Source organism: Notolabrus celidotus, chromosome 5 (assembly GCF_009762535.1).
Source record: "Notolabrus celidotus isolate fNotCel1 chromosome 5, fNotCel1.pri, whole genome shotgun sequence".
Classification (NCBI taxonomy): Eukaryota; Metazoa; Chordata; class Actinopteri; order Labriformes; family Labridae; genus Notolabrus; species Notolabrus celidotus.
The window spans coordinates 19571510-19594158 of record NC_048276.1 but is presented as its reverse complement, the minus strand read 5'-3'; the positions used below and the strand labels follow the sequence as shown (position 1 = coordinate 19594158).

At 40.4% G+C, this 22649-nt stretch overlaps 1 protein-coding gene across 1 annotated transcript in view; it reads left to right on the top strand.

Annotated features, from left to right (window-relative positions):
* The window catches only part of mtmr4 (myotubularin related protein 4), a 60439-nt gene continuing 37790 nt past the window's right edge, over positions 1–22649 (top strand). Inside the window, exons 1-2 of the mRNA XM_034683089.1 lie at positions 1–90; positions 6658–6758. Coding sequence (XP_034538980.1) covers positions 6756–6758 — 3 coding nt within the window. The 5' untranslated portion in view covers positions 1–90; positions 6658–6755. The remainder of the gene's footprint in view (positions 91–6657; positions 6759–22649) is intronic.

Genomic DNA, 22649 nt, shown 5'->3' with positions numbered 1-22649 from the left:
TTTTCTATTGGCTCGCAGTTCTGTCATCATCCAAGAATGCGGAAGTCGTGAGTCTACTGAGTCACCGTTGTGTCAGCTGATTCTTTCTGAGTGAGTAACTCGATTTATTTTACAAAATTAAGTAACTTCCGAATAATGTATTGTGTGTGACATATTCCCAGGCTTTCAGACTCATGTTCGACGTATGAACCTTAAACCTTAAAATCGTTTTGTGTTTTAAAAATAGCGATTTTTTCACACAGTCTCGACTACTGCTGCTATCCGGCAGCTAGCATGATGCTAACGTGATGAAACACTCCACATACACACACACGCACACTTTCGGTTTGACTAACTAGTCGCCTCCTGGTACAGTGTCAGTGTGCTGGGAGGCTGTCGACCACTTTCACTTTCATCTTACATATGTTTCAACTTTACCCGTGTTATCTTACGTGTACACCTGTTGTTTTATCACGAGTCAGAGATCACCTGTTCTTCACTGCTCTGGTGGAGCTGACATTATTACCTGTTATGCTGGAAATGTCTACAGATGTAAATGCCAGAGGAAAGCCCCAACTGGAAATTTATTTCTATTCCAATGCGGAACAGAAACTGTGTTTTTAAAGCAATGCTTAATACTGAACACTTATGATCATTATTACCTGGGTGAAATATTAACAATAACTAGAGTATTTCTCTTTGACAACTAATAATATTTTAGTCTTACTGTGCTTAAATAAGAATTGGACATATTTTTTTAAATTCTGTATTCCCTATGGCTAAGTTGATTGCTGGACAACCTATTAACCTCCTAATTCAAAATGTGTAGTTACTAATCATAGACTGTATTTAAATGTACGCCATACATGTTCACTTACTGTGAAGCTATAAGATTTAGAGCTCCCCCTGCTGACTAGGGTTGAAGAGATTAATCAGTTTCACTATTAATCGTTCTGTAAAACGTAGGGATGCATGTTATCGGCACATTATCGGTATCGGCTGATATTGCCTTTAAAAATGAATTATCGGATATTGGCCAACACGCCGACATCCGCCGATATAATTAACCGATTAAATAATGGGCTGCTGCACACATGTTGGGCTCATATTTTAAGTTAAATTTGAATTGAAGCAGCAGTCTGTAAGGTGCATGTAGCTGACTAACTTAGGCACATTGACTGTCAAAGAGTAAACCATTGTATTTAATTTGGGTTTAATTGCTGTACAGTTGCACTTTTCACATGTTCCCTGTGAACAGAGGTTAGGTTTACTTATTATGTCAAATGGAGATTGGCCAAATTTGCCCTGGTTGTGGGTTTTGTACGGTGGCCCTGAAGTGCAAATCACAATGGGAAATCAGAAAACACTACGACATTAACCAAACCGGAAGAAGTAGGTACCCTCGGGGAACATGACTCGTAGTTGATTGGACTGAGGGTACCTTCTTCTGGTTTGGTTAATGTCGACATGTTTTCTGAAATGCTGTCGTGTTTTCTGATTTGCTGTTGTGATTTGCACTCCAGGGCCACCGTAGTATTGTTATGATTGTCTCAGGGAGAGCATCATCCAAGTTTTAAGTAGGATGTATCTTTTTGTATGAATTTTGTTTGAAAGCATTTGTCATAAATAAATATGCAGTTTTAAGCATTTTTCTTATTTTGCACAATAAATGAATATTACATAACAAATGTGATAAGAATACGTACGCTAATTCCAATACAGAAGAGAATTGATGATCTCTGCAATTAGGTGTGCGGAAAAAAATATCGGTATCATTAATCGATGAAATTAGTTGTAAAATATCGGCATATTGGATATCGGGAAAAAACAATATCGCATCCCTAGTAAAACGTCATGGTCAACTTTCACGGTAGACTGTATAAATAATAGACATAGTATCCGTGATGTCATCCATCTGTTCCTGAGCGCTGTTTTGAAGCCAATCGTCGGCAGGGGCCGTACTTCCGGAGCCAGCCTCAAGCAGACACTCAAGAAACTGCAGTTTTTAGCACTTCCGCATTGGACTCATATTTTTAGACCGTAGGTTGCCGCTTGGTCAAAAATAATATCATGTAGTTTTAAAGAAACAGGATTTAATATTGTCAAAGTTATATATTAATAGTTTACTGAATGAGTGTCATGTACAGTATACAGCAGTAATAATAACATACCATCCACAGATAGTAACAGGGTCAGACATGTATAAACATGCCTGATACTGAGGAAGGTGTGGGAGTGAACTGCGATTAATAGCAACATTTCTCTCCTTACCATTGTAAACATGACACACCCTACAGTGAGTGGAATCTCCAGATAGGACTTTTAATTAGGGTTAATGTATCGAACTCAATGTGACAGCCCTTGACCTGCTTGGGGCATATTTAATTTTCACTATCATTTCTGATAACCTGTCAGTTTTATGGTAGAGAAGTCACAGCATGTGGCGATAAAATCTGTCAGCTGATTTCCCTGAAATGGTTTTCAGAGGCATAATGATCACAGACAGCCTGTGCTGGGTGTCCTGTTTGTTTGTATGTGGTGGGAGTGCATGATGGGAAAGCATTTTTGGTTCCAAACAGTGCTATACAGAGGGAGATGGTCGACTGAATTTTATTCTAATACTCCTGGAAATACTAGAAATACTTTTGTTTTGTAGAATTTGATTATCAAACTTGATAGCTTGTGGGATTCCAGCGCAGATGATCCGAAATGAAATGCACCAGAACTAGACCAACTTGTCCGATAGCCTGTATGATATGGAGGATGTGGGGCAGGTTAGGCCAGGCACACACTGTGTCAGGTGAAGCTGACTCTGACCTGAATTTGATTTTTAAGTTGCAAGACGAATTTTGAAGTAGGGTCAAATTTCAGCTCAGTTGCTGTCCTTCTATCAAGGTCCCTTAAAGGGATATTTCAGTTTTTTTGAAGTTGGGTCGTATGAGTTACATTACACTAGTGTTCCTGCTAGCCATAATGAGTGCCGGTGAGCTCTTCCCCTTTTAACGAGAAAATTCCCAGATGACCTGCAGGCAAGCTAGGCTACAATTGTCTGCGAACGGGGACACCTATTTCGCGTAATTACGCTAAAGTTAAGAAAATATGGTCCAGGCACTCATCACGGTGCAAATGCATGCTCCAGGAGAAAAAATTGGAGCTATTCTGTTTGCCGTTAGAAACCCACTTTTGGCACTATTTCCAGACGCACCTCGCAGACCGGTGTTCTTCCGCTGCATGAGCACTCATACGACCCCACTTCAAAAAAACTGAAATACCCCTTTAAGATAAAGGGGCTGCCCTACTCTGCAGGGAGTCACATTTGCATGTGGGAGGGAATTTTTAGGTTATATAACATTCTACCAGTTTTCACCTATAATATCATGAGTGTGATTAAATATTAGATAATCAGACTACTGTACAGTCAAACTTATGCATTGACTCTAGCAGCAGATTCTCCCACGTTGCTTCTCTCTCTCTTGCCGCTGCTGCAGGCTGGCTTGTCTTTCTTAGATATGATCAAACTCACTGCATATGTGCATGAGAGTTTCTAATTGCACAGGGGTGAAGTAGGCGGACCTCTTTCTGTCAGCTGTTGCCATGGTGAATCATAGTATCGGGGCTCCATTCATGTTTTATTCTTCTAGTCATGGTGTACGCTAGTGCTGAGCGATATTGAAAATTATGTTATCACGATAGAATATGTCATAGCAGTCGATATTGATAATTATCACGCTAAATATGAAATCATTATTTCATTTAAATTTAAAGTCAGATTTTTGCTGAGTGAAAGTTGAAGAAACCAGGCAGTCTGTTAGCTTGTATCTGGATTTAGTTTTCTGATGAACTTCTTGAATCCATGTTTTTAAGCAGGTCTTTTGTGTAAAATTTGATTTTTGTGAAGTTTAAGTTTGAACATTCTTATTTTTCTCAGTTTGAGGTTATTTATTTCCATAATTTGATTTAAATTTACAACAAATATACATCAAATTGTGTACTGTGTATCAGTTTATAGAGTATTGTTTTGAGTTGTGCACTCCATTTAAGATTACTAAGGGTTATGGACAGAGTGCTATTGTTTCCCACAGTGCAGTGAATGCATCATGGTTATTCAGTGTGTTCAGTTGTCCTACAGTCGTGGTGCAGAAAGTCTTCTCTGTGCTCTTCCTTTACCCACATCCTGAAAGTATATTTAATGAAGTGTATTAAGTTAAAAGTTAACGCAGAGTCGACTCAGTGTCAGACTAACGACTCTCCTTAGAGCTGGTAGGTTTGAGCTTCTTCAGTGTGGCTGTCCCTCGTCCCTCTGTGTTTACATTTTGCTCCGAACGTCTTTAAGCCCTGCCTACCTCTCAGCCTGCGACATGATTGGCTGTTCAATGCCGTCTTCTTCTTCTGTCTAATGTTGGGTGGCAACTAGCAATCAAGGCTCATTAGCGCCCCCCTCCATTTTAAGTGGCTGGGGGGTGTAATTACATGTTTATTCATATCGAATTTTCATCGAACGATATCGAATTATCGTCCAGCCCTAGTGCACGGGCTGAACTCTGAGCGAACCTACACAGAGTTATTGAACTAACTCAAATCAGCTTATTTGAAATGGAAAAGTCTGAGTTTCATGTTTGAGGGTAAATCAAGTTCATGGTTAGGTTCAGAGTTTGTTGAACCTCCTTTTTTGAAACCCCAGATAGACACTTTAAACTACCTTCCCCAAACTGCATACAAAGTGAGCAACTATTCAGTGTTGGTCTAGATCAGAGTATTTATTTACTGATTTATTCTGGGAGTTATTTTACACTAAATCAGAGCAAAAATCACGACAGCTTATGAACCAAAGCAGCTGGGTCATCTTACTACCACACAGGTTGCTGTTGAAGTACTAGTGTCTCCAAACAGCCAAGTCATGAATAAATGCAGCATAAAGGTTTGGTATCTGTATTGCCTTTACTTGTCTGTTTTTGTGCTGAATCAGTGTTTGACGTTCTTAATGAATAATAACTCTGATCAGACTTCTTTTCACTCACACCTCATTAGTTCTTCAGCACTCTTTCTTTTAGTATAGTTAAAATATCTGGCTCTATTTCTGTGTAAAGAGGTGACTCATACTGCCCAGGGTGTGATATTGTACCTTTTTTTAAAGCAATTATGACCAGTTGCTTACATGTGGTGATTTCTGTATTCATTTGCTATTAGCACTGAAAGCCATCCCAGTTGATAAAATGAGTCATGAGTGGAGGTGGGCGAAAAGAGAGCGAGTCTGTGCCCTGTAGTATGGCTCCTTTCGCTTTGAGAAGCCTGGCACTAAGAGAGTGGGAGGGAGAGCGTGTAAGCAATAGAGAGGGAGTGAGAGCAGGAGAGAGAGAGAGAGGGAGGGAGGTATGTCATGCTCTGGATTACAACCAGAGAGTGTTTGGGAGACGAAGTCTGCTCCTACTTTGCAAGGCACTGAATTTAGATTCTCTGAAAAGGTGGAGAAAAGTTTCCAGACAAAGTTTGCAGGCTCTGCGTCGCTTTGTTCAGGTGAGAAACGTCGACTTTGAGAGTAGTATTTTGTGAGTTGAGAATAGTCGTTTTTCTTTTTTTTTTCATTTTGGTGCGTGTGCAAAAGGGGGTGTGTCTGGAAAAAAAAACAAGTGCAGGAAAGTGGGACAGGGAGATTTTTAATCTAGTTTAAGTTGTTTCCTTTTAATCAATGTATAATAAATATGTCTGGTCCTAAACACAAGGAAGAGAACACTGTGTCTGTGTTTCGTCTTGTTGCCTGTTTGTTTAACCTCTTTATAGTAAACTTACTAAGCTTCCTGACTGAGTGGCATGCACAGGAAACGAAGGCAGTGCAGTTTTTGACTCTTTTTTTAATGAAGTAGTTGAATGAATCAAGTGTTTAGTAATCGTAAGTTATTGGATTGTTGTCTTCTGACATGTGCAGCCACTGAGCGTGTTCAGATATCCATTAATTCTCCTCGTTGTGTTGACGTTCTTATAAAATACCTGACTGGGAGCACCTGTTGGTGTGTATTGGGTGTGGACAGAAGTTTTAAACTTTGTCCACATCTGCTGTCTCCCTCCTCCACAGTGATCTGTTTTGGTTGATAATCTCTTGAAGAATGTTCAGTTTATGTTTCTTGTAACTTCTCCTATCGGGTAAGGTCAGGTGAGGTGATCAGACTTCACGCATGTGGCTGCATGCCTGTGTGCGGGGCTGCATGCACAGAGTGTTTAAACTGACTTGACCTCATTTGTAGAGTCTGCTTCTTCTTGTACCAGGCAGCCAGTTTAACCATCACTCTACATGTGAAACATTCTCCTAAAAGCTGTTGCATTGTGGGGATTATGCACAGGAAGTAGTGAGTTGCCAAATCCAAAATACGACATCCATACTTGACCTCTTTAAAAACTTCAATGATTTTTAGTGTCCGCTCTCGCTCTGCCTGCTGCACTCTAAACCAAGAAAGGCTTTGGCGTCCAGCCATTTACGCAATCACTCACACTCAAAAGCCATCCACACATGCACACTCACTCACTCACTCACACACACACACACACACACACACACACACACACACACACACACACACACACACACACACACACACACACACACACACACACACACACACACACACACACACACACACAGACTCACACCCCATGTCTGAAGGTAGTGTGTTTGTACGTTTGCAGGAACCATTGCTGGCACAGCAGAGCCCAGTAGACTGGAGGAGAGGGAGGGATCTGAAGAGGAGCGCCCAGACCGACTGTCTACAACACCGGCAGGCAGCATGGTGAGCCAATCACATGAGAGGGGAGGGGATCCTTTTATATTTGTATACACTCTGCTGCAGATTCCTGGGTGCTGCTCTGAACTCCATGCATGCTTTGTGAGGATAAAATGCAAGTTAGGACTGTTTCACTCTGACAGGAAATGGCACAACACTCCCACAGGCTGAAACAACGCACAGGGTGTTGCAACATACTGCAAACTTGTGTCACTTTTTCAAACTCACGACACATGTGGTTATGAGCTGCATGCTTCATTTTATTTATTAAGACGGTATGTCCATTTTCTTATTCAGACAGTTTTCATTATTATTATTTTTTTGTTGTGCAGCAGTTTCAATAGAGCACATGTTATAATGCTGTGAGGGAACAGATGAGGAATCTTTCAGCTTCTACTTTACACCTCTATTTTTGCAGAGGGTGTTGTCTGTGCCTTTGTTAATTGCATGTAGGCCTGATTAACAGGTTGATGAACATTCCCCCAACAGCAAAGCGCTAACAGTTTGTTTACATTTCATTTCAATGAAACTCAAAGGGACAAACATGTGGCTTTCAAACAACAAATGATTTACTGATCGGTCAACAAAACAATTAAAAACTGCTTTAAAGCTGCCTTTTGCCCTAAGATTCATAGAGGAACGTTCCTCTGCATATTTAAAATATGCTCTAATTTCAATAAAAGGTGACAACCTTATTAAAGTAAAGTTGGGTCCAGTTCCAGTACTTTGATTTACACTCACATCAATTGTCCATAACCAACAGATCATGCAATCTGTGCATTAGCTGCTCCAACTGATTTTTCACACTGCCTGGAATCTAAATGACTGAGTGTAAAACTTGAACTTCCTCTGGCAGCATCTTTCTCCACTCCAGTAGTCGTTTCCTCAGCAGGGTTATGACTTTATTGCATCGTTTGTTTCATTCAGGAACGTGCTGCAGCATCAGTAAACGTGCTCTGTAGCAGGTAACAGATGTGAAGGCTTTGAGGAACCCTTGCCACGCGCCTCTTCCTATTCTACACATCCAGAATGTTGTTCATATTAACAAGCATAGTATTATGTGGCATTTCAGAATAAACGACTGCATGCTTATTCAGTGATCATCAAATTGAATATAAACCCCAGCTTGATGTCTAAAGAGCTTGATATTTAAAACATGAAATGTACTGATGTGTTCTGCTGTGCAGCGGTTGAGATTGTCCCACATTCTCTGGTACAGAACGTGCTGACCTGGAATCTGTCCATTTATCTGCCCTCTAGTGGATGCAAGCTGCTATGGAGCTCTTGGGCAAAATTGGGATTTTCTTTTTCTTTTTTATTATATCAAATAATGAAAGTAATCATCGTAAAATTACAGAGAAGTAGTTGTGAGGCTTCGTGCTGCTGCGTCAGGCTCAGATTTTACTGTATGTGAAACAAACAGTGGTTTGTCAAGTATGCTGCTGCATTCATGGCTCCAGGGTTGTAATTATACTGAGGCAGAACAAATAAAATGGGCATGATGCAAGACTATTTGTAGGTCACAACTCTGCTTACAATTCAAGTAGGCCATGCAACATGTTTTTTGGACTTTTATTACTAAGTGTATGTGTTGACAGTTTGTACAGTATATTTGACTTTGTCTGAGCTTTAAAAATGTGCACAGGGCTTTTTAAATTAGACGGTACAATACTGTTCTCTTTCAGCTGTAACCCTCCTGTTATGTTCGTTTCTCTGGAACAGCAATAATGTTCCTGGGTCAATTTCACCCAGGGCATATTCAATTATCCAAAAGTGTCAGAACCCCACAAAATCCCAATACACATTTTTCTTTAATCTCATTTTTAACTCCATTAATAACCATTTAAATCAATATTTAGTCCATTGGTGTTCTTTAATTCTTGTTTTTCATTGAAATTCATGTTAAAACTTTTTTTAATGTACATTGGAAAGCCCTAAATATAAACACAATAGTTTTACATGGCTGATTTTTGTTTGTTTAATTTTACATTTTGAATTTTTTTATTTTTATGAAGTGATGTTGATAAATTAACAGCACCTCTTCTGTCACATTCTGCCCAGATTTTTATGCTGCATTTATCTGGTTTGGAAGGCATATATTTCCAAAAAAATAGACTTTAAAAAGGGTCAATTTGACCCGCAACATGACAGGAGGGTTAACACAATAAGTAAAGGTTACCTGATGTTGTAATAGCAGTGATATACATAGTTGTTTAAGGAGAACCCTGGGTACTGGGTGTCCTATCTGTTCCCTCTCTCTCTCTCTCTCATTGTACATACAGTGTTGGTTCTTCAGCATGAACAGCCAGGGAAGGGGAAGCAGTGACCAGATGAGCGACAAATTCCTCTTGAAGCCAGTGTGTGCAGCTTTTATGGGACAGAAATAGGAAGTGTAACAGGAGGATGTGTGTCCTGAGGTTCTGGTCAACTGCCTGCACAGAATGCCACCCTGGCTGAGTGCCCAGCTCTCAGCCTTTTTATGGGACACACACTCGAGCTGTGGGCTTAATTGATGCCGCGCTGACAAACAAATAATGTGCCCAGCGAGGCAGGTTAAATGAGTGTGCAGACCCCAGATAGTCCTGGGTTAGTCCTGTGTCAAAGCCCAATTTCAGATGTTTTCACTGGTCTGTAATTGAAGTGTGTTCACTGCCACTGCAACAGGTAAATACTTTGGTCATGAGAGATCAGAAAGTGAAATCAGTTTGTTAATACTACTCAAATGTACATATGGAGAGACGTTTTGGTGCATTTGTGTAACATAAATTATGCACAAGTTGTTTTCTTGCTGCATTAAACTGCATCACTGGGTCACTTTAACATTATTGTGAGGCCTCCTCAGCTAATGATGAAGTCCAATTGTTCTCAGCTGATGTTGATGTTAGGGTTATCTTCTTTGGGTGGGATTGAGAGACGTTCGTTCCAGCAGTTTGTTCCACAGGTAATACGATCCTTCTAATCCTGTCTTGTGAAGCAGCTCTTAATTGCTTCACAGCCGTCAGCCTTTTTTTTTTTTTTCACTGCAACAAAACAGGAAGTATTGAGTTCGTACTGTTGTCCACTCATGCTGCTGTATTGTTGGCAGGATAATAAGAGCATGGAAACGGGGACAAAGGGGTTGTTTTACCCCTGCCATCACTACCCACAATGCACTGTAATGCTACCTTGTAGGACTGACAGAACTACTAGGTGAAGTTTGTGTGTAGACAGGGTGCAAGATGGGTGTTTCTGTCCGACACAGTGTCACCTGCTTACACAAGGATTAGGTCACTTTTTGCACAGGGTTTATTTTTCTGAAATGCATTGGACACTTGCACCAGAGATAAAGTCAAGAGGATTCATGCCAGGTTGTTGTTAATGATTTGACCAACTCTCCTTTATTGGACCATAACTCTTAACACTGTTTAACTCCTGCTCTGGCTCTTATCTGTAAAGCCTTTTCCACATACGCATGCCAGGACATGTCTCAAAATTGTCTGACCAAGATTTTATTTTTGTGAGGAGCTCCTCTTAAATTAGTTTTGCATGTTGAGAATTTTCAGGCAAAATCTTTGGACTTTGATCTCTTAGTCAGTTCAAACACAGCTCTGCAAGTCGTCTCTGGAGTCTGGACAACTTTCGGCCTCATATACCACACCTGCCCTAATTCCTCATATCTTATTCATATCCTACTTCTACATCTGTGTGTCAATATGACACTGACACTCTGTGTTGGTGACTTGCTGCCCTCCTTTCCTAAAATAAAACCAACAGACACAACAGGGCCAAATCTGGTGGTCACTTCTACGGACAGGCGTAGAGGGGAAATATGAAGCCTAATGTTTGGACTGTGGACCCCATCGGATATACAATAGGATGCAACATTACAAATTCCTCAACTGTCTGTCCAGTTTTAGTTTTGTAAAGATGTAAAAATATTTGAAAGCTTGAGTTCTACTCTTTCAAAAGTTTATCAGTGAAATACATTTTTAAATTTTTTTCAAAAGTATTCAAAATCATTTTGTTCTGACATTGTACAGAAGTTAGTAAGTTATGTGAACTTATTTTCCTTCAAGGGGAAACCCGCAGGCTTACAAACTTGATGAGGTTGCACTTGTTGGGGATGTGAGAAGTCTTAATCGTTGGGCTTCTGCCAAAGAAATCAACACTACTGACTTAGGTGTTGAGAGATTTCCTGTCCCGGGACGGATAAGCTGATGTAGCTTTGAAAGTGTTTGTTCTCTCGTCCTCCACCTGCTAAGAAAACCAAGGAGTGGTGCACTGGCCAACAATGAAACATGCACATGGCATTAAAGAGGTTTCTGTGAAGCTGGTATGTCCAGGCTCTGCTGCAATGCAGAAGACTTGATTTCACTTCTTCATTCTGCTGAAGGGAATCGAATCTAACCACAGGTCACAGGTCTACCATGTGACATGAAAATGACTCTCTGCAAAGTCCTACTCAATTTATAGAAGTGCATTTTATGGCAATAGATGCATGAGTCCATTAACCTGATGAGATGGAAACATACTGCACTGGAGTGAATGCAGCATGCCTCCTGCAGCACACGGCTGCTCTCCTTGGTAACAATGAGAAGACACAAGTCATAAGCCTCAACAAATACTCACTCACTCTAATTTGAGTCTTAAAATTCTTGAATGAAAATATGTCTTGAAATTTGCAGTTACAGCTAATTTTAGTTTCCATGTTAACTACCTGAGGACCGACAAGGCATACTGCGGTCAGAGCAGCAGCTGATGCAGGGAACATATGTTGAAGCCATGCGGATGAATAACAGGATGAAATGTTACATAACTGCATCTTTTTGATACATGATTTGTAACAGTTATTCAGATGGGATAATTGGTATTAGGGGGTGTTCTGCTGTCGTTGTTACTTTGGTAATTGTAGTTTTATTCCTGCAGAAACCAACTTTATTGTGGAATTAATGTGCCCGTGTCATCGTTGTTGTCCTTTGACTGAAGGGTTTAGGGTTTCATTTCCTTTGGCTGTAGTTGGAAAAAATAAATCCTAAACATGCTTAGCTTATTGCAAAGCAGCAGTGTATTGATAGTTTGTTAAAATAATTGATCTATAAATATAAAAAAAATTATTACATTTTTTAAAATGTTGTATTAACTTATTGATGATATGCATGACATGGATTTAAATTGTATCCTTATTTTATCTAATTTTTGTCAAGTTGGTTTTGCTTTGCATCTTATTATAATTACTTCACTCCAATATTGTTTTTGGTTACTTCAACCTGTGAAGCCCTTGGTGAACATTTTTCTTATTATGAAGCATTTTGGGCAAAAATTTTTTTTTTCATCACTTGTTCTAAAAATCATTCCATTGACCTTACTCCTCATGAAGATTTCTCCTGTTAAAAGAGGATTTGTTATAAAACCAACGAACTCACTGCACCTCTACAGCACACTTAATCCCACTGATAGTGCTGCAGTGTGCATCCAGCCTATGCTGTGTGTACTATGTTATACGTATTACGTAACATGGGGTCATACAGCTGAAGGCGCACGGCTGTCACGACTCTACCAGGGAGGAGGATGTAAGGAAAAGAGGGAGGGGGCTGTGTCCCCCCCTGTAGTAACGGGGACACCGTGTACATCATATACATCCTGTGACCTTCACTGCAGTGATGTTCTGCTCTTGTGCTGAACACCAAGACATGTAGAGACAGAGGAGTCTGTAGAATGCTGTGTCACTGAAGATCTCTGCATAGACTCACTGTCCTCCCTCCCTCCTCTGTCCTCTGCCACATATTTCCTCGTGCATTTGGTCCCCTGCTGCCGATGCACCGGTCTTCCGATATGATACTGAATCAGGTGTCTCCCTCTTATCTCCCTCTGTGCATAAGAGTTTGCTCCTGGACTTGTTTTGTGTTCGTCCTAGCTAAGCGTACGGTGTGTGTGTGCGCTTTGTGAAAGAGCCACTGCGGTTGATATCAGATAGTGCATGTATGTCAGTCGGAGCATCCTCTCGTTGCCGGCTTCACCGCCTCGTTGCTGGGGGAGAAGCATATTTATGAGGCGATGTCGGTGAAGGGTGAACAAGGAGGGAGTGGGGGGAGGAGTAAGGGATGAGAGGAAGACAGAGGGAGAGATGTGAGCACGTGAATGTGAGAGAGGGAGGTGGATGCGCATGCAGAGGGTGGAGCTTAGCATCAGGCAGCTCTCTCTTTCTTCCTTTCTCTCCTGCTCTCTCTTCTCGCAGTTTCCTCTCATCCATTCGTCACAGTTTGGAGGCTCATCTGCAGTCAATTCATCACTTTCCCCTCAGTTTGAAGTGATTTTGTGGATCGCTGCTCTTGGTTGGACCTTTCTGGACTATCCTCCCTCTCTTAGCAGTGCAACAGGGGCTGTCTGCAGACTCCAGCGTGCTCTCTCTCTCTCTCTCTCTCTCTCTCTCTCTCTCTCTCTCTCTCTCCCCCTCTCTCCCTCTCTCTCCCTCTCTCATTACTTTGGGAGTGGTGGGGGGGTGGTGGGATTGGTTCCTGAATGAGAGTTGGGCCCGGCGTGTTGTCCCAAAGCACCTCTTGAGAAGGGGGACCATCCAAAAGGGTGGGAGGGGGAAGAGAGTCGGCAGGCAGAGGGGTTTCGGAGTGGACGAGGGGAGGAGAGGCTCCGGCTGGGAGAAGAATGGTTATGCCGGCTCCTCGTGCTCCGGTCGTGCTGCTGCTCTGTAGGCTGCGTGTCATCAAGGCACGGCCCTGCCTCTCCTCGACATGAGCCTCGCAGGAAGGGTATCCTGCTCCATGCTCAACTGCTTTGTAAGTGCTTTCCTTTCGGTGTTTGTTTTTATTTTTGAGGGATGTGTTGAAGCCCTCCCTTTTAAAAACTCGCCTGCTTGTGTGCGCCTGCCGACAGGTCAGTGGGGGAGGGGGGGAAGGGGGTGTTGGTCGACACACGTGAGCGCTGAGGTTATTGGTAAGTAAGCAACGCTGACTTTACGTGGAAACAATTCAATCTGCCTCCAGTGTTTTCTCATGCATGTGATGATAAGAAGCGACTTCATCACTCTCATCAATCATCTCCGAGCTGCCGGTGCGTTGATTGACGGGGAGGAGTGAGACGTGTAAAATGTGTGTGCTGCTGAGAGCGAGCACATTGTGCTCTCACTGTTCCAGCCATAGAGTGCTGAAGTGTCTCACTGCAGTGGAGGATCTGCATTGAGCATGCCGATGGTTTGTACAGGAGCTATAGGCCACTGACTGATGCAGAGCAGGTGTTTCTTTAGTTTGCATCTTGAAACAGAGGGGTGAAGAGGTTGGTGGTTAAAGAACAACATGGGGGTGGTCTTTGAGTTATGTCTCAGGGCCAAAATTAGCTAATGGCTCACAAGTTAACCTCTGGCCTTTCAGTCCACTGTCTGAGCCTTTTCATTGCTAACTTTGAGTGAGTTTGACTTCACCGGACCACAATACAGTCTTTGATACTCCTCTACCAGCCATCCCAAGTAACTACTCCACCAAATGTTACAACAGAATCTCTGAACTTGGTTTAAATAAAACAAAATCCGAGGGGAAAAAATGTTTTGCTCTATTGAGATAAGTTTTGCGCTATTTATTTCTTTTAGATATACCGATTGTGAAAATCAGGGTAGAAACCAATACTGATGTATGTAATAACAATTTAGCCTGTAGCCGATAATCATATTTTTTCCTTTGTAATTCTTCATGTCTGTTTTTCCAATGAGCTATGAGTTTATATACATGTCTAAATTGCAGCCAGCAGTCGCCCCCCAATTGAAAGGCCACTTTAATATAACTTACAAGCTGCATATTGCAGACCTTTCTTCGGGACATTATCTTTCACTTTTGACCATGAAACCACTTTGTCTAACAGGTGGCTTCTTTTGTCCAATAAGAAAAACACTTATATGAATGAACAGTTGGATGTACTGTAGCTTGGGAGGACTAAACTGATGTGACACAGATAAACATCGGCTTCTGACATTGGTACAATGCACATTATTTGCAGATTGGCTGATGTCTGTCAACAAGGCAAGCGTCGACCTACACCAGTGTTACACTGACACCAACACACCGATGCATCCTTTAAAAGTTCTCATCCAAATCATAATGAATGTTGCACTTAAAAAGCACATGGCCAAACAGAAATGAGGTACACCTAGTTAAAATATATGAATGGATACAATTGATGTGAGCTGTACATTTTATAAGCAGACTTAACAGAGGCATAGCAGTGTTTGTGCAGAAGGATCACATCAGCCCCCTAACCTGCACACAATGATATTGCTTTATTACTACATGTTTTATTGCTTGAAGAAACTACTTAGTTTGAGTATGTTAGAATGCTTATATTATATTTGACAACAAGCATTTGGAACAAAGAACAGCTGAGGTTAGTGAACATTTAAAGTAATATTTGGTCGTTAACCCTGATGTTGGACACATTTCTAGTCTGGTTAAGGTGCAAGATGATTGGAATTGCAACCTTTTCCATATTGAATCAGTTGAATCATTTTACAATATAGGGCCCAGTTTCATCTGGTGTTTCACTTACACATTTCTAAATGTTCCTCTACAGTCGTTGGCTGTACTGACCCATATTGTCGTTTTGTAACTGGAGTGAAAATCAAGAAGTAGCCAGTCTAGTCCAAAACAACAGACTTTTGTTCATATTGCTAACTTCTAGCCACACTTTTGTTGTTAACTACCTAGCTATTCATTGGCTAGCTTGATTGTGGATACTTTTCTTTGATAGTTTAATAAAATACATATTTACATGACCTTTTCTAGAAAGTTTGTCTAAGCTTACCAAGGGAAGTTACGCTATAAATGTGTGCAATAGGTCCGCACAATATAAGTAAAATATACAATATGCTATTACATTATTTGGTATTGCTATTATGATATGAGTTTGCAATCATTCAATCAATCAATCTTTATTTGTATAGCGCCACATCCCAACAAACGTTATCTCAGGACACTTTTACAAACATAGCAGGTCTAGACCATACTCTATGTTAAATTATTAACAAAGACCGAACACCAAGACATGGTAAGACTCAGTCTTATCTCATCTTTTTTTTATATATATATATACTTTATTGTGTCAATATTATATATGCATTTCTTACAAGTTCAAACCTTTCTGACATATCATTTTGTTTGAAATTTTGTGACTCTCCACCCATACAAAATTGGAAAGTAAATTATATAGAAATATAAAATAGAAAGGAATGGAGAAGAAAGAAAATTATAATAATAATAATCTTTTGAAAATAAATAGAAAAGAAGGGTATACAAAAATAATCAAAACTTAAATTTGAGAATACGTAAATTCATATATAAATAACCCCCCCCCCCCAAAAAATATATACAGACATACACATACATACATACATACATACATACATACACACACATATATATATATATATATATATATATATATATATATACACATATACATATACATATACATATATATATATATGTGTATATATACATATACATATACACATACCCACACATCTACATACATACATACATACATACATACATACATACATACATACATACAAGGGGCATAAGATTCTACATGTTCATATATTTTTACAGGCACATAACTTTACATTTATTGATATCCTGTCCTTGCTTTGACAGACCCATCTTTTTTCAAACAGCTTTTCATTTTTATTTATTCTATAAGTTACTTTTTCCTTCTCTTAGTCTTATCTCATCTTAATCCACCATGAGCATTGCACCTCACAGTATTTAGCTAGTGGCGAGGAAAAACTTCCTTTAACAGGCAGAAACCTCGAGCAGAACCAGACTCGTGTTAGCCTGAACTGAGTTGATTGAGAAATCATTGCTCATTTACATCAAATCGTTTTTCTCATTGTTACCTTAAATTCTGACTTTTACTCTGTGCCTATTGCCTATGCTTACATCCTGAAAACACTGGAAGTGTGATTAATTACACAGCCCTGATGTGTAGCAAGCATTACAACAATCAATCCAGTAGGTGTCGAGATGTTTTACCATGAATGTCGTCCTCATCGGTGCAAAGGAAGAAAAATCAATTCATTATCAGGCAACCAGAATGTCCCTACAACATTTTGTGCAACTCTGCTAAGATGATAACTCACTTAAAAAAATGCATGTTGTGTTAAATTTAGAATTAGGAGATGATGAGTCATTTGGATTCATCTTTTAGGGACATGCATGCCTCTTTTTTCAAGACATTCAGTGGAGGAGTTCTTGAAGTATTTCACTTAAGACCAAAGTTGTTTACATTTCCACGACTAAAGGTTATGAGTCAAAATCATCAGATCAGGGTATTGTGTAGCATACTTCACATCATATGCTGGCCTTCAGTATCAAAGCAGCCTGCAAGTATTCATTGATTTTAGCTTTGCAAATCTGATGTTGACATTAAAACCTCCTCCAATCAATGACAAAGCTCTCCATCGCTCTCCGTCACCGTTTCTTCCAAAGTGAGCATTAGCCATTGAGTTATCATGTGGATCAGGAGCACTGTAGCTGCTGGCTCCTCTTCTTAAGTCTTAGTGACCAGACATAGGCAGGCTTTGCACAATTTATGAACTGTCTTTCATATGTCTGCTGCAGCTGAGTTTGCAGTTCTTCCTCTGCGTCACTGTCTGTATAATTTATTATCTACATCCTCTGTTACACAAGTGGATCAGAGCTCTGTCAGTCTTGTTCTGAGGAAGTGGGCTGTAGCTCTTTGCTCAGTTTTCATCATCATGACGTTTGTTTTGACCCAACTATGCAGAAAGCGTCTTCGGTTAATGCTCCCTTTGTCTCAGATATATCATGTTTATCTCCCTCAGCGATATGTTGTCTGCACCAAATGGAACTATAAAAAGCCTAATTGAATTGGATTGAAAGACTTTCCATGACTCAGATTCTATTATATCAGGTAGCTAAATGAATTAAGGGTGTAAGTGTGGCCAAAAGCTTTATGGGGATATGATTTATGTCTACCTTCCTGTACCCTTTTTTTGTGGCTGTGATGGGTCTGATTTGAAGTCTAATCACTGTACCTTGCATGGTAACAACCCTAAGAACAACACATACCATGATCATAGAGGACAAGAGACAACAAGACAGAGAAGGTTATCTTTTTTACTCAGAAGAAGATCAGAACGATAAAGACTGCAGGGCACTTTAGGAACATGCTGAAAACACCGAGCAAAATACCTCTAATCTATGCTCTTCAGGCCAAGCAGAAACCTCTGGGGTCAAAAAAAGAGGCCAAAACATGCAGTTCCTCTAACGGCCAGTTGAGGCTGGCACATTGGATTAGTAATAATAATGATAATAATAATAATAAATGTGTTTCCAGCCATATGATAAAAATAGTTCAGTCATAAGGGATGATATTTTTTGTTTCAGTTTATTATTTTGGCTTTTGTGCCTTTCATTCATAGACGAGACAGTGGACAGAGTTGAAAACTGGGGAGAGAGAGAGGAGAATAACATGCAGTGGAGGATCAGCAGGTCGGAATCATCAAACTCAAGCGGTCTACCTTGAAGACTAAAGTCTCTGTGGATGAGGCACAAGTTGAACTACTGAGATAGACTGGCACACAGAAGTGTGGGCAGTATCTCTATGGAAATATATTCATGCTCATTTTCAGCTCCACCCTCTCATCCAAATATGGCCTCTCCAAGCACACGTATATGCCTGCAGGATACGAGAAAATATGCCATATGTGATAACATTGTTTAACACTGCTGTAACAATATGAGGTGCAATAATTAGATTAAAAAAAAGGAGTAAACAAAAGTTTTAACTAGGGTTGCAAAGGGGTGGAAAGTATCCGGTAAAGTAACATGGAAAGTTAAGCTAGGGAACTTTGGAAATATTCCAAATTGGAAACTTTCCATGGGAATTAAATTAATTTAATGGAAAGGTATCATATCCAAGCATAAATATTTATTTTGTTATAAGCAGACATCCATCCAAAATAATACAATTAAAACTGATTTTATTTGTAAGTAGAACTTTATCAATCAATTCTTTCATTGAAGAACAAAAACATGAATGTTGAGTTTAATATTACTCATCCCCCCAACCCAACCCATTCAAAAATTAACAACAATGCAATCCCAACAAACTCCCATTAGAAATGTTAAATGGAAAGAGCCCCTCTCCCTCCAAAAAAGTCCCATTCAACAAAGCATCTTCCCTCAAGCTTCCCAAGCCTAGCCTCTGCATTTTTGCTAAACCCTTTCAGGCAATGGGCTCTTCCTGGGTCTCATCAACATCCTCCATGTCCACTTCCTCAACATCTAACTCTGACTCTTCCTCTTCCTCTTCAGTGTCACTGTCCAGCCTTTTTGAGGATGGCTCTGCATAGCTATTCAACTGTACTTGCATGAAATCTGGTTGTTTTAGTCAGGATTATGGTAGAATATATTTTCCCCAACTAAAGTTCCCTGTTTAGGGCCAACCTTAAATTAAGCAAATTCCTGGTTTATTCCTGTTTATTCCCATGGAAAGTTTGTAACTTTGAAAATTCCCAGAATTTTGCAACCCTAGTTTTAAATCACATATGTAATGTCAGTATCAGAGTTTCCAACATGCTTCCCCTTCAATCCAAAATAAAAACAAAAGCATTTAAACCTGGTTTATACTTATGCGTTGATCCTGAGCCATAGTGGCTGAAGCAGTCTGGAGCACTGCATACTTGTGCATTGTTGTGTCTGAGTTGCTCTGCCATACTCTGCCTTAACGATTGGAGGCAGTGTGATTTCTATGCTAGTCAGTCCTCTCTGAGTGTATAAGTTTAAAATGGAGCTGATAAATATTTTCATTAATTAAACAACAATTATTAAAAAGAAGAATAGAGAGGAGACGTTGTAGGGGATGAAATGTATGGCTGATTTATGGCGATTGTGTTTACTCCAGTCATATTACGATCAAACAGTGATTAACCGTGAAACTTGAGTTGGCAGCCACCACATTATCAAACTTATGCCTCAAGAAGACAGCAGTCCTCAGACTAGTGGGTGATGTCACATTGCCTCTACACATTTTGTTAAGTGTTTGGTGTCTGCACAAATATCAAGTTTCTTGTTTACTGTCTGTTTTCTTCATGAACACCATAATCCAGCTTGAGAACTTTACTAAGTGAAATAGCATCCTTGCTTATGTGTATACCTGCTCATGCTAATATTTTGAGAAGGCCTATAACGTCATTATATTAGCTGCTCTTCCTTTATAAGGAGACCAGCCTCTGAAACGTGCACATGAAGAAAAGTCTGTGCATGCATCATTTTGTTACTAAATATTACTGAAACCCTTTCCAGGTTAATTCAGTAGAAACCCCGGCTCCTGCCTTGCCTCCTCTGCTGTTGGATGAGAGCTCTGTTATTAGACTAAAATAGGAGAGACCATTTGAAACAGGTCGGTCAATTAAATATTTAACGTAGTCTGAGAGAGGACAGGGAGAAAGAAATGTTCACTTGAATGATTTGTTATACTCGGCCATCTTTAATTTTGACCTCTCAGAGAGACAGTCCTCAGTTTCAATCTTTGCTTGTTGTTGACTCTATCTGATAATAATCTGCGCCGTCCTGTTGTCCTCTATTTCCATTCTTTCCTCACTTTCTCCGCCTTTTCACGCTCTGTCCGCCTCATTCACTGTGTCCAAAACAGGAAAGTACCTGTACTCCGAAAAACGTACGAGCTTGTGTTTTCCTGCATTTTTCAAAGGTCACCTCTGCATCATGTAGGGATTGTCTAGTCTACCCATCTCTAGGACAAAGCCCTGGCCAGATTAAGTAAATAATCTGACGAGTAAAGACAGAAAATTGTTTCCAAAAGCTTTTGGAGAGAAGTAACTCTGCCTTGAAAAAGAGGTTGTTGTATCTATGGCAACCAGACACTTATTCATGAAGACTGTGCCAGTGCCTTTTTAATCTCTCTACCTTTTAGATGTCATGCCGCCTATTTTTTTCTTTTTTTTCCATTCACACTGATGCAGAAATGTCTGGAAGGTAGTTTTTCCACACCTGTTCTCCCCAGACATTTAAGGAGCCTGCAATAGCGCATGTTTTCACCTCTGCATCCTCACAATAACCTGCTCTAACAGGGGCTGTCTGTAGCTGCTCCCTTTCACTATTGCTATTATGTCATTACATGTTATGAAGCCATTACATGTGTTATCCATTCTGACATTAATACTCCAGAAATGCATGGAGGCGTATGTGTATGCTCGTCAGCTGCGGCTTTCTGCTTTCTGGTTGGACAAAGGTGGGGGAGGGTGTGCAGGCTCGCAGCAATGACGAAGCAAAAAACGTGTCGGCCACAGGACAAGCTGTGCTCCATCTTTGAGAGTGAGAGCATTTCTCTTTTCCCTTTAATCTTCTGTAAGCTGATTGTCCGCCTGGTTTTGGACACAATGCAATATGCACAATTCAAATTTCAGACAACAGAAGAGACTCTCCACCCATGTTTGTTTGCAGATGTAACAACGGGGCTTTAAGCTGTGTTTTGATCAAGTGTGGTCTGCCATGCGAAGGGATTTATGAAGCTGAAGTATCAAGGTTGTGTGCAGGAGAGGTTTCACTGTAGCACTGATATCAGTGCTTTGATACAGCTCAGTCCATTTTTCTGTTTTGCTAACCACCATATAACTCATCAGGTAATATTCTAATACGTAATCATTCTGTTTATACAGTATGTATAGCATTAATGCATCAGTGTGAGCCTTTGGACTGTTATTTATGGAGCTATAAAACATCTACACAACTTTGACTCAGCAGTTTTCTGCCTTTAAGGTACACTGTGTTCCCAGAGGCCTGAGAAAAGAGTGCAATGTCAGGACTGCTCGAGAAGAGAATTAAGTAAACGGTGCCAAAAATCTACAGGGTTTTGCTGCACAAGACATATAGGATCCAACAAAGTGGATGGATTATTGATTCAGGATGTGTGTATGTGTGTGAAGATTAAATGTTCCTCTCAGCTGATTAACATTGGATTTCTGGGGGGGGGGTGGTTCTGTAATCATTGCTTCTCCAGTAATTCATGATGGCTATCTGGCACGCCTTGGTCAACTTTATTCCCTTGTGTGTGTGCATGTTTCCTATGTGTGCCTGCCTGGGCTGTTCTGGAGGTGCAGACTGCCCAGCAACAGTGTGAGAGACCAACCTGTAATAACCTGACCCTCTCAGGATCCCTCTGACGGATGGCCACTGTCATGGTTCACTTATTCTCAGCTGAAAATAAGTCAAATTGATGATGCACAGCTGCCTCATCGGTCTGATGCCGAAGGCTGACTCAGGTCAGAGGTCAAGAGATTAGCCAGGCTGCATTGCAGAGGGATTTAGATGAGTTCAGACAAGTTAACTTGTCCGAAATTTAGGCTCTTACTGTCCTAAGGAGAATCTCTTTGTTTTCAAGGAACAGAAGAAATTTAGTTTTAGATCCAACATTTATTTCAGCAGCTTCATTCTTGTGTTAATTTCACCTATTGTCCAGACCATGTTCAGGGTCCCCCGCATCCTGGAAAACCTGGAAAACCTGGAAAACAGTTGACCAATTTCCAGTACTGGAAAACACCTGGAAAATGGGAGAAAAAGTAAAATGTCCTGGAAAATCACGTGTTGTCCTGGAAAATGATTCCAACATGACTGCGTGCGACCTGACACGATTAAAAAAACACATCCCCATTCATTGAAAGCTGAGTGCACGCTGTGCTGGAAAAGACAGCGACACAAACTGGTCGGGCTGGGCAACTTTTTTCACATCTTTCCTCTCTCACTGGGTCATAATAATGCATTCACAGAAAACGGGGGTAGGCTATATTGTTTATATTTTATGGTCAATTAACCTTGTGGAGTGCTTCTTTTCAAAGACTGAAGTGAAAACAAACAGAATAAAAAGAGCGACTCAGCT